At 32.5% G+C, this 13,528-nt stretch overlaps 1 protein-coding gene across 3 annotated transcripts; it reads right to left on the bottom strand.

The window, feature by feature from the left end:
* Positions 1 to 1,549: 1,549 nt before the first annotated feature.
* Positions 1,550 to 12,839, bottom strand: LOC148284536 (PAT complex subunit CCDC47). 3 transcript variants are annotated; one of them, XM_088238640.1, is made up of 10 exons: positions 12,709 to 12,839; positions 11,653 to 11,885; positions 8,884 to 8,991; positions 8,064 to 8,238; positions 7,639 to 7,754; positions 6,498 to 6,656; positions 5,404 to 5,594; positions 3,941 to 4,109; positions 2,698 to 2,832; positions 1,550 to 2,243 (listed from the first exon to the last, which is right to left on the bottom strand). In XM_088238640.1, the coding sequence occupies exons 2-10, from the start codon at positions 11,857 to 11,859 to the stop codon at positions 2,139 to 2,141; spliced, it is 1,365 nt and encodes a 454-aa protein (XP_088094766.1). In that variant the 5' UTR covers positions 11,860 to 11,885; positions 12,709 to 12,839; the 3' UTR covers positions 1,550 to 2,138. The 3 variants fall into 3 exon arrangements, with proteins under 3 accessions (XP_088094766.1, XP_088094759.1, XP_088094774.1); XM_088238633.1 differs by having other exon boundaries at positions 11,653 to 11,871; XM_088238648.1 differs by having other exon boundaries at positions 11,653 to 11,871; positions 12,797 to 12,839.
* Positions 12,840 to 13,528: the final 689 nt, after the last annotated feature.

Genomic DNA, 13,528 nt, shown 5'->3' with positions numbered 1-13,528 from the left:
ATTTAGTTTGAGACAATAATTTACACATTTTTATATTTACCCTGATTTTATTCTCTATTCACGTGGCGGCGCGTGGCTCGTTGTATTTTGACAGATCAAATGAGTTTTTTTTTTATTTCGACGTAAAACCGGGGTTATAAAAAACGTAAAAAACGTTGATTGAGGGGAATATTTGAATGAGAATGTATCGAAAAAAATGCGACCTAAATATTTCGGTGTAAAAAGCGGGAAAACGTAAAATCGAGTATCGTTAAAACGAGGTTTTAATGTATAAAAGTCTACGATGCATGCAAGAAAAGTGATTTGCTTATGAATGTTGATAAATCGAAAGTGATGGTCATAGAATTAAGAATAGTCTCTTAATTCTTTGGTGATGGTTTTTGAAAGGGATGAAAATATAACTTAATGTGAGATCAGTGTGAACGGAGATATTCTGAGTCAGGTAGAAGAATTTGTGCATCTGGGAAGTCTGTATATGTTTACAGGGGATGGAAAGACCGAGAAAGATATTGAAAGGGGGTGAGTGCCGGGAACAGGGTGAACTGAAATCTACTTTGGCAAACAAGTGTTTATCACAGGAGGCTAAACTAGCAGTTCACAACGGAGTTCTAGTGCCAACTCTAATGCATGGGAGCAAAGTATGGAATTGGAAAAATGATGATGAAAGTAGGTTAAATGCTGTCGAAGTGCGATCCCTCAGACGAATGTGTGGTAAAACGATGTATGATAGGTGCACAAATGTCGAAATCCGTAAACTGTATAAGGCTGAGATAAGCATTATTAAGATCAATCAAGAAAGGGGTGCTTTGCTGGTTTGGACATGTACAGCGAATGGACAGCGAAAGAACAACTAAAAGGATCTACGATGCGAATGTTGATGGATGCAGAAAACGAGGAAGACCGAGAAAACATGGCACGATCAAGTCCATCAAATACTTGAAGATGGACATGTCAAAAGTAGAAATAATCGGCGTGCGTGCATGAGAAGACGTATGAATGTAGAGGAAGCGAAGTCTGTATGCAAAGATAGAGTGATATGGCATTCTATCCTCTCTGCCTACCCCTACGGGGAAACGGCGTGATGATTTGTTTGTTTGTTTTGTTTGTTAAATAAATAAATGCACAGGGCAAGAGGCCCAATTACAGTAGTGAATTACACAGCACAGAACACCAAGGCTTGAGAAAAATTGCACTCAATTATTTTGAACCGAATCCGGATAGTCTTCAAATCCGTGAGGTATGTTTTAACCATTACACCCCAAGGTCACAAAAAAGTTAAAAAAATTTGGTATACAAATTTCATTTCAATAATAAAAACTATTTTTTTTTTAAATATCTTTAATCATAACAAAAATACAGGCAGTTTAGATTTGTAATATGTATTTCTAATTTTCCAACGTTAGAAGAAGAATATATAGCATTTGCAACACAGTTCATTGGCCTCATTTTGATTTGGTTTTCTGATTAACAAATAATTATTTGGAATTTCCCCATTATAATTTATTTTAAAGCTGCCTGAAAGTCGTATGAAATGATTTTTTGTAAGATATTTATTTATTTTTCAAAGTCTCAACAAACTAATACATAATGACAAAACCAAATTTAAAAACAGGACATCATTACATCAATATTTCTGCATTATTCAAATTGCTGTTAATCTTTGTTATTCAAAAATGTCAATTACAGCAGATACTCGAATTTATTATTTTTGTTTAAGTGTCATGATCTCTGGCTCCATTTAAAACATTTAATTTTAATAAAATCTACCTGAATTTTTAAAACTCTTTTTACTGTGAAAAATATACAACTTATTTGTTATTTCCCATAGACAGATTATTATTTAAACATTTTGAAATGAACAAAACATCATATTTTTTGTACGTACACTTTTAACTACAAGATTTTTCTCTTGTAAGTATTGAAAATTAATTATTAGTCTCAAAATATGGATCAACTAATTAAAAAAAAAAAAAAATTTACATGATATGTTAAAACAATTTGAATAATGCACTGACATCAATAAATAACATTTAGATTTTGTCAAAAATGTATTTTTTATTTACTGATAATAAATTAGTAATATAATCTGTTCTTTGTATAGGATCAACTGACTGATCTAGTAAAAAGGTGTCTCTTTTTTACAAAGCTTTAACTTTAAGTTGCTTCATCTTGGGAGTCTTTTTCTTTAACTGCCTCTTTTGCTCTTTCTTTTCCCAGCGACGCTGCTTCTCAGGGTCTTCCTCCTGAAAAATAAAAGTTTAAATATTTGAATTATCACAAATATAACCTTAAGTTTTGCTTGTGTGCAATATTTCATACACGTACCTATGTAATTACTTTTCAAAGATGGAAAAGTTACTAAATATATAAAATCAAATAATGTTGTCCTTAGATAGCCACAGAAGTAATCAAATTATTTTCATTATTTGGTATTCATATATCTACGAGGGATGGGGTTGATTTCTAAAAGGCAGTGTTTATTATTATGTACCAATTACCTACATATTAATTGCTTCCCTAATCAAAAACCTCATTGCATGCCCCTGATCTACATTTATCCGATTCTCATATATAAAAATTAAAACACATTAAAACTAATAAAATAAATTTTGATAAAATTGTGGTTTGAAGTCTCTATCCTAAACACAGTAGATATTATATTATTGACTATTGCATCATTAATTATTGATTACTTACAGCCATAATACGATCTTTCTCCGACTTCCTCTTGTCTTCCCTCTTCTGCGCAGCGAGCTGTTGGCGGGCGGCGTGGGTACTGCGTAGGAAAGCTTCCTCTACCTTCTGACGATTTTTCTCTGACTTGACTGCTGCCTAAGAAACAATAAAAAATCCTAAATTACTTATTTAGTAAATTTGCCGTTATTTAGTAGAATGACAACGCAAACAATTACAAGAAAACACATCATTTCTTTACCCATACACGGTGGTTCATAAAACACTGCATTGGAACTCCAATAAGGAAGTTTAGCCCAACAGGAAATCGGACATAAAAAATGTTATCTTTTGTTTTTCAGGATTTTTACCCGAGAGTAGCTATCGGGTCGAAAACACCCATATTGTTATTCACCCAGTACAGTGGTTAGGATTCCACAAATTTTAACTTTTTCCTTGTTCACGAGTCATGTTAGGTCTCCTCAATAAGACCGACCATAATATATAACATTCGGCCATTCGTAGTCTCGCTTAGGTTTATATTATCGTCACAAAGAAGATTTTTAAATTTAATTAATGGTGTTCGGGCCGCTTCGCAAACTTTATAACAAGTTTTAAAACAATTTAGTTTTACAGAAGCGTTTTGTATAAAATAAAAAAACATTTTCAATTAAGCATGAAAGTCTACACCTAATGCAAATTAATTCAAAAATGTCCATACAAAACTAAACAAATTATTCAAAAATAACATTACCATTATATTTGATAAATAATTTTACAAGTTGATATAATCGTATGATAGATATTCATAAAGCATTCATCTTATGGCAAAATCATTCAGGCGTAAATCTCTTTTCATTCGAGGTCAACAGCATATTTTTTAGTGTAAAGATGAGTAGGCATAGGGAAGAGCTATTGATGTGGTGGATGGATTACACCAGTGTTTTTCAACCGTTTTGAATATGCGACCCCGTTACAAGTAGAAAAATTGCTGGCGATCCCCCCCTCAGGACCAATATTTTCTTCGCTTGGAGGAGTCGCAGAAACGAGCAATGCAAAAGTTAAATAAAATTAAGGTCCTGGAGAGAGAGTAGCATCAGGTTTTAACAAATCTGGTGGTACCCCTCTTCAGGATGCCAGTTTTTCGTCCCTTACTTGTGCCCGCGATCCCCCAAGCATGACTTGACCCCCAGGTTGGAAAACACTGGATTACAGAATATAATAGATGTACAATGTATTTGTGCAGTTTGATAAATCATTACATCACCTCTTTATTCAGTCGGAATCTCTTCAGTTTCTCCATCATGTAGAAGAGTAGAGCAAGCAAGGGCTTCATGGCTTCACACGCTCCGTCTACCCCGGCCACAGACACCGGCAATATGAGGCTTATCAAGAGAACACGTTGGCACTCGGGCAGTTTAGTAGAACTCGTCTCCCTAAAATTCATTAGGAAAATGAATACCTACAATCTACAATACGCCTCCACAATTTTTATAATAAATATTTACAAACAGAGATGGAGTCCACTTTTGAAAATATGGAAGTTAAAGTATTTACAAGGCTAATAACTTGTTATTGGCTGGTTTAAGTGATCACTTTACACACTATTACATTGTCTTTATTTGAATAACCTTATTTGGTCAACACTTCTATTTGTCGACATTTGACATATTTTAACCAAGCGGATGAAGAATTCAGTCTGTGTCTGAAGTAGAACCCGAACCCTGGATGAATGTTTTTGACTCGATAGCTACTTCAAGGTAAAAATTCTGAAAAAGTAAATCGAGCGGAGATGAGTCCGCCTTGTAGTGTACCGGTTGGTATGTTCGCCTACCATGCTTGAAGTCCCAGGTTCAAATCCCAGCAGGGTCGACGTGAATTTTTTAAGGTGTTTTTAGTAGTGATGAAACGGTTAGTGGTTTGGCCAGACACCGGATATTCGGTGAGCCCCTAAGTCGGATAGCCGGATATCCGGCCAATTGTAATTTTTTCTTCAAAATCATTCTTGATAAACCTTTTTTATTTCCAGGTTAAATTCTTTTTCTAGAGTGTATACTGAACATTGATTAACGTTTTTATGTAAAAAATACAATTTTTCAAATAAGGACGGTTATTTCCTTTTTCCCAAATACGGTTGATATCAATAAATCAGTTTTGTAGTGTTGATTTTGCAGTTTCATAAATATTAAGTATCCGCCGGATATGATCATTGAAGTGGAGTTGATTTCACTAAATTTTCTCAGTTTCTTTACTATCCAGTATCCATTTGATCTATAGTTTTTACACTGCAATATTTCATTGCCTCTGGTATGGCACCAGAAGCGTAAGACTGATCGCCTTACTTTAATGTCACAAATAATAGAGATATCATGAATTTAGTTCTCCAATGCAGTGCCCTATACACTGTCAGGTTTGGATATGCGGGTATGCGTTTAAAAATAAAAGAACTAAAGCCTTTATTGATGAGGATGAGATTCATCTGACTGAACTATTTCACCTACTAGGCAACGCCTGAAAATATTTTTCAATTTTTATATTTCTTGGACCGATTTATCAACAATATATTGAGTGATTAACAAGCTTGATAACTACCTAGGGATGGAATCCAGTCCACGTATATAAACATTTGGACATTCTTAAACTACCTTGATTATTTTATTACCACCTTCTATTTTTTAAACTTATGTACTACTTTCAAGTAAATGCCAGTGAACAAAATGAGTAGCTTACTCTGTCTGCTTAGGGCCCGAAAACTGGTCACTGATGTGTATATACTCTATGAGATGGCCGTACTTCTCTATGGCAGCGCAGACCCTGAGGTCCAGCAGTGCCTGACTAGACTCCACAAGCTCCGATAGAACCGAGAACGACTCAGGAAGTCCACAACGGTCCCCGGAATATTTCTCACCACAGAAAACACTCTAAAAAGCAGTTACATATTTATTTTATTTAGTGGAAAACTGTGAACATATTTGATAGAAATTACAACAGGAATGAAGAACATTTTTGAGAAGTAAATATGGAAGTCTACGCATTTACTGGACCTGTTATTGAATAGTTTAACACTTAACCCTTTATAGGACACATATTTTGTGTTGATTTATGCCTTGCAAACCTAATATGTGTTCTTTTTTAAGATTTAATTCAATTTATTTTATTTATTATTTACATATACATAATATGTATGTACATATTTATATATATATATATATATATATATATAAATATACATATACATATACATATATATATATATATATATAATAATTACAGGACTCACCAAGCCAATTTATATGGCTTGTCGCTAAAGATCCTTTACATTAAAACATGATTACACTATTTGTATAATATTAATTACTAAAAAAAAATATAATAATAAATATTAGAAAATAAATACCTCAATTCTGGTGGTACATTTAGGTACTACTTTGTTTTAGGTGTCCTATAAAGGGTTAAAGCAGCCAATGATAGGTCGCAAGCCCTGTAGATACTTCATTTTAATAATGTTTTCTATAGACGTTTATTAAAAATAAGGAGACTCATATGACAAAGAAAACTTAATATTTTCGTATTTTTTAAATTTAACCAGTTTCAATAGCAAAAAATCTCATAAAAACTGTTTAAAGTGTCCGGCCATAAGTGCAAATTCTCGCAGACAACCTTTTAAGTATAAAAAGTTTTTTTTTAATCATGTGACATACTTGCAATTTTATAAACCAGACATTTGTATTTTTTTACTTTATATTTTATCTTAAAACCGCTGGCTGACTGGTTGTATGACTAGCACTTAAAAGTATTATTTGAAAAATAATTTTGATTCTCACCAAATCCGCCATTTCCTTGGCTAGTTTGGCGGCGGTTTTCTTCTGTGCCACACAAAGTACAAAGGCGTCCATATCATCTTTTCCTAAGTCAACTCTAATCAACAAATTGTCTAATGTGGGTCGTACTAGACCGATCCCTAAATGTACCAAGTCTTGTCTCTGAAATACACAATTGAGAGAAATCATTTTACATCGTCATCCATACATATTATGTCAAAACTATAATTTTTTCAAGTTTTGCTTCATTTAAATAAAGCCCTTAATCTCAAACTTCAAATTGTTGAAAAAATTAAAAAAGATGAACTACATACATATTTGTATCTCTTTTCCGTATGCTCGTTTGTAATATGTCATTGATCAACACACAAAATGTGTCCCCAGCATTTTTTCTCAAACAACTAAACGTGTTTCGATGGCAACCAATTTATAAATAATATCCTCGCTCAGATAAACCTCAATATACCTCACCGTAACTTGCGTAGCAATGCTGTCTTTGCTATAAGAATTTTTAAAACTAATGTCGGATTCTTCTCACCTCTGCCGAGGATCCTAAGAACAGTTAATGAAATCTTACTAAACAGTAGTGTCGATGAGTCAAGGCAAGCATTCAAAAAGCAAGCAGTGTTATCACTCCCGAGTTAACTTGCCATGTCTGCCTAGATCTTGCCATGACAGTTAAGTTAATAGTTATTAAGATTCTAAGACTGTAAATATTGTTTAGGTTAGGATTGTTTATGTTATTTAGGTAAAGTTTAATCAATATATTATATTTCATAAATGCCAATCTAATAGGGCTTACATAAGCCTGTTATTGGCTTAAAAAAATAACAATTTAAACATTTAATCTCCTAAATGCAAAAAATGACAGTCGGCTGTTGATTTGCATTATTATGTGAGATTTAGTAATATTTTAATGCTACTTACTTTATTAGAGAGGTAGAAATGTTATTAATTATTTATCTTTACAAAACGTTTGTAATTCTATACTTATTTTGTAAACAATTTTTTCAATAAATAAAAAAACCATTTTGGGGCAGCTAGTAGGAGAATAATGTCTCGACCAATTTATAAGTCATTGTTTTTTTATGGCAAAAATTATTAGGATTAACTTTGAATTTATATGTAATATAAAATACCGTACCTTGATCAATTTGAGTGTAAGTAACATTCCTTCACAACAAGTTCGCCCACTGCACCACATTGTGTAACAGTGTTCTGCTTCCTTCCTCCATCCTCCCAATTCACTGCCTTCCTCACCTAATAGTAATAAAATAAATGTAAGATAAATTTACATAAACAGCAAAACAAAATAAACTACTCAGCGCATTGAAAAAAGTTGAAGTGAAGTAATTATTACATTCACATCAAAACGGGTTACATAAGCTAACACAACAGGGTCTTATTATTCTTAACACAAAATCATTCATATTTTGAATTTTAATATTGTGTGTATCAAAAAAGATTTTTTTTACAATGACATTACACCTGCACTAAATATATATTTTTGGTGTTTTCATGGTAGGGTGCTACTCACATTATAAATTAACACCAATAAAAAAATCTTACCAACGAGTGTGAAATTATCTTGAAGCATGGGACGATGAAGACTACTGAACGCTGATGCAATGGAAAGATTCCTGGAGCGACCAGCGAGGAAGTTTATGGCGTATAGAATCAGCCCTGCGGCAAGTAATCCTTCTGCCCAATACGCCTCCCAACGAGCTCTGACCATAATTGGAACCTGGAATATTACATAATTTGTTTGATAGATGTACTACCAAAGAGGAATTTTGGCATTTTTTAAAAACGAAGTTTGATCAAGTATTTTGAATGAATCACCTAAAATGTTTGGAAAAATTATTAAAGCTAATATTAAATGTTAAATTATGTATATACCTTATGAAAAACAAATGTATTTCATTTATCTGTTACTTGGGTTCGATGTTGATATCATATATCCAAACTATATTCACGGGACAATTCCTGGTGGAAATGCGAGTATGTATATGATTTTCCTGTTTTAAATTATTATGTATTTCAATAAATAAACTCCACTCCAAAAATAAATGCTGTTCTGTAGCGAGGAAACTGAGAGTGTTTTTTTATTTTTTATTGAAACCTATTATTATTTGATTTTACTTCTTGGATACATTATTTCAATCGGAATATTCTGTGATAATGAAAAATGAGAACTTATAGAGTTTGAATTATTAATATTTCAAAACAAAACAATTGCAATAATTGTGAAAACCATTTTACTATTCGTTTAATTATACAAGATCCATGCCAGAGGTAAATAATAAAATAAATGAGTAAATATTATAATTACATGTACGTCAAGTAATATTTATTGCTTATTGGTAATATTTTATGTAACAATTTCTACCTTTGTTATGGTGATTTTCGGCTGTTCTTGTGCAGGATTTGGCACATCATCTGCAAAACCTTCAAACTCTTCTGGATCTTGAAAGTGTTCAAACTCATTGTCTTCATCCTAAAATAAAAATGTGTCATCAATTACATATGTCTAATCTCAGAGCAACAATTCACTAGAGACGCCTTTAAGCTCTATTGCATATGGAAGTCTAGACATTTACAGGGCTTATGACCTGTCGTTGGCTGATTTTAGTGGCCACTTTACACACTGTGATAACATTTACCATTCTGCCCATGTTTAAACATCCACATTTCCTCAACTCTTTTATCTGTTGACTTTTGTGAAAAGAGCTGAAACCTTTATCATGTGGGTGAGATTCATCCGGTTGAACCAATTCTAGGTGAATTGAAATGAAAGTGGCCACTTTACACACTATGTAACATTCACCTTCTGCCCATGTTTAAACCACTATAACATCCATATTCCCTTCTCAAAAATGGTTTCCCTCTCTGTTGCAACAAATTTAGATCTAAATAACTCCCTAGGGAAGAAATCCAGCCTGTCTACACAACCCGTAGTTTAAACATGAACATGAGAAGAACTGTAATCAGTGGACGTCCAGGACTATATAGTCTGATGCCTTGTTAAGTAGGCAAGCGTGGTCTCTCGGTAAACATCCGTAATATGGCCCAGAATTTAGAGACTTGGTTTATTTATTTTTCAACATTTAATTAGATGCCTCTATTAAACATTTTATAGATACAACTAAGCAAATCAAAATAATTAAATTAATTCTGCTTTATAAGTGCCATCCCACATTCTTTACAAATTAAAATATCGTAAATAATATTTTGAGTATGTTAGACGGTTAAATCCAGTATTTACGAACAAAGATTTTGACAGACTCAAAAAAACTGATCCGAATAGAAGTATGCAAAATGAGTATTTTAAGGCATTGCCAAGCAGTTGAAATAATTTTGATAAATCTCTCATATGTACACTAATAAAGATTTCAGCTCGTTCTTTTACTATGGAAAAATTAACAGATGAAAAGGTTGAGAAAACATGTTTCCTGGACATGGGACATCCCAGCGAGAAAACAGTATTATAAAATGTTTTTTTTTTGCACTACAACAGGCCAAGAGGCCTAATTACAGTGATGAATTTCAGCACCCAAGCTTGAGAAAAATCACATTTAATTTTTGTGTTCTCACCGGGAACCCAACCTCAACTCAACCCGGAACCTTCCGTGCGTGAGTTATGTTACTAGATTAAGCTTAGAATATAAGAGATGTGGGAAAATGTGAAGAGGTTAAGTGCGGCTCTCAATGTCTCCTGATAAAAATATAGATACAGCTATTCGTCGACTTACGACTGCGTTCGTTCCGGAAAATAGGTCGTAAGTGGGATCACGCAATAATTTCCTAACATATACAATTGCTTACGCTGCGGGATGATATTATACCACGAAAATGAAATAGCGTGTCACTGTCATTCATCGGGTTTCCTTTTTATATTTTTTTAGGTTGGTCTGTGGTTGAATAATCATTACCTTACTTAGAAATCTCGATTTTTGTATTCAACACAGACGGACAACTGAACATAGTTATGCAGAAAGCAGCCAGTCCACAATTTTGTAAAAATGCAATATTGATGTTATCGGACTGACAAACTGCTTACGGACAAAAAACTGTAAAAATCACCTTTTAAAAATGGTGTCTATCTCAAAAACGGCATTTCTCAATTTGCAGACTTTTCTGCAAATTGAGAACACAAAAAACTAGAAAAATCTTACGGTACTTTAAAATAGTAATAAATAAAACTGGTCAAATACATAATTGCATTCTTGTTTGTTGTATAAAAAAAAAACACATGTATTTATTGTTTATCATTTTTTAAAGTCGAAAGACATTCAAACTGTTGTGTAGATTCGATTATTAACCCTTTACACAAAAGTGCTATTATCTCAGATTTACTTTTCTATGGCCAGCTGCTTTCTGCATAACTACATTCAACTGATCGCGGATTGTGGTCGTAAAGTCGAACAGTCGTAAGTCGCATAGGTCGTAAGTCAACAAATAGCTGTACTTTTTTTTCTCGTTGTACTCATATTTTCACAGAGTTTTCTTTCTAAATGCTGAAGGCATATTTTTAAAAATAATTACGTAATTTTTTGTAAAAATAAATAAATGTTTTGGGTACTAATAAATAACTCGACTCGCCTACGTGATCTATAAGTGTGAAAGCACTACATGTGACAATACAATGATACATACATACAGGGTGTTCATTAAACCCTGTCACATCCGAAACTACGATGATCAGTATGAGCAAGAAGACATATTGGCACATAAAAATATTTTTTAGAACGAATAAAATTTAAACAAATAAAATATCAGAAAAGCAATTGGTTGCTTACTTCTGCAGGGGTGAAACGAGGAGGAGGGAGAGGGGAGTATGATACTGTGCCGCGCTCCCCTCACTTCTCCCTTGCAGAAGTAAGCAACCATTTGTTTTTTTTAATATTTTATTTTTAAAAATTTTCCTTGTTTTAAATATTTTTTAAATATGCTTATATGTCTTCTTGCCCATACTGATCATCGTGGTTTCAGATGTGACAGGGTTTAAAGAACACCCTGTATAAACACATTACACAGTGTGTGAAGTGGTTACATAACCCAACCAACAATAGTCCATAAACCCTGTGAATGTCTAGACTTCCATATTCCCTCCTAAAGAGAATTTTTATTAAAATATTTCTTAATTATTATATTTTACCTCGACAAGTATATCATCATCCATGTCATCTACATTGATAAATTGGGGGAAACTTGGAACACGTTCAGCCAGATCTTCATCAGTGTCAAACTGCTCAAATTCTGCAAACTCATTGTCTTCCAGAAGAGCTCCATCATCTAGTCCTCCACCAGCTGCCACCAGAAAATAGCACCCTCCCAGGAGCAGTAAGATCGGTAGCAGTTTCATAGCCACTTATTGCTATAATAAAATAACTACATATACTTTATAATCTAGAATAAGCCTGTAAATAGATGTTGCTTATTTTTTTTATGCACAGCGCCCTTAAAATTACACCCTTACTCATAATTAGTTCGATGGTGATAATTTTGTATTTTTTATTGCTAAATATCTATTGTCCATTTCATTATTTAGACAAAAAAAACGAGATTTGAGTTAGTGCACAGTTTTAAGTAAATTTTCATTATCATTAGATTAGTATATTTTCAAAATACTATATATCTATTACTGTTTACAGACATGAATCTACTGAACCGGGTTATGCTCCCATGACAGACTCAGAGGTCCGAGGTTCAAATTTAGATCTATCTCAACTTATTCTCATTCTCTGGCACAGTTATTTACAAGTTGAAAATGCCCCCCAAAATTGAAATATTCAGCCAAATCATAAGAACGCAAATACCAATATATAATATATATATATATATATATATATTTTACATTACAGGTAGGTATTATCAATATTTCGTATCCAAAGTCGATTTCTCTTTACGATAATTGAATTAGGCAATAAGGCAATAGCGAATGAGAAACATCAAAATTAGTACGTATTCTGTATTCTGTTTCTTAAGAATGTATAAACTGTACATAAATAAAATCCAAACTTTAATTTTAAGTGTTGCTATGCATTAGAAACTAATATTCTTCAGAACTAGTCGAATAAATTACCAACCAAGGTATGTCATTATTTAGAGGTTATTTTAAGATAGCCCAGTTAAAATTATAATACTAAATTTTGAATTAGTATATAGCCAACAAATGTAATAAAGAACGACAAAAGTATTTATATTGACGTACCATAACAATAAATCTTATCTAAATTAGGCCGTATATTTAAAAATCAACTTTAAACATTCAAAAACCCCAAATGATCTCAAATCTTTACCACAAATTTACACGGCCGTCATATGCCAAATCTCACCCAATTTATCAAATTGTTGCCAGTTCACTACAACCATTGCCATGTCTTTAAATATCAAATTTCGAAAACAGAACAATCGAACCTACCTCAAAATTTTATTTCAGAAATCCAAAAAATCGTAAAAAGAAAAACCGGTTTCTGAAATACCATTATAATAATAAAATAGTATTTTGGCAACCAATTATTACCTTTATACTGTTTGCTATTCCGATTTGAATTTTTTTCCCCTTCATTAAAATGTGTTTTTGTTAGCAGTGTTAGCATGAAACAACATACATGTTTTTTTTTTAATTGCATACATGCGATTTGAGAATCCTTAATTCCCATTTGAAAATCAAGAGAAAATCGATTTTCAATCCATGAAACTGGTCATCAAATTAACTGGGTGTTTTAGTCAATGGGTTTTAGTTATAATAATTTTCAATCAGAAGCAATAATAAATTATTTAACGTATGTTTATAATCACAGCAGAATATATTTTTGAAAACTTTAAAATCTTTTTACAGCATCATCTCGAGATAAAAACCAATTATTTTTATTATAGGGGGCCTAGATATAATATTTTTTATTAAACCAAGCGGAATCAAAAACAGTTTATAACTTATGATTCTTTGAATAATGCTTCATATTTATATTACTTAACGCATAAAATATAGTTTACATTATATAATTTCAAATTTATTGCATAGTATTGGT

This window comes from Micrasema longulum, unplaced genomic scaffold, assembly GCF_059751315.1.
Source record: "Micrasema longulum isolate JH-2025_06_02 unplaced genomic scaffold, ASM5975131v1 h1tg000112l, whole genome shotgun sequence".
Taxonomy (NCBI): Eukaryota; Metazoa; Arthropoda; class Insecta; order Trichoptera; family Brachycentridae; genus Micrasema; species Micrasema longulum.
The sequence above is the reverse complement of the archived record's forward strand: the minus strand, read 5'-3'. Positions and strand labels throughout refer to the sequence as shown.

Bases quoted from the DNA above. Each gene is read 5' to 3' on its own strand.
- LOC148284536 (XM_088238640.1), bottom strand. From the start codon at position 11,859: ATGAAACTGCTACCGATCTTACTGCTCCTGGGAGGGTGCTATTTTCTG. The intron at 6,657-7,638 runs GTACGGTATTTT...TGTGTATTTCAG, and splicing joins TTACACTCAAATTGATCAAG to AGACAAGACTTGGTACATTT. The intron at 2,833-3,940 runs GTGATGTAATGA...ATTGTTTCTTAG, and splicing joins GATTCCGACTGAATAAAGAG to GCAGCAGTCAAGTCAGAGAA.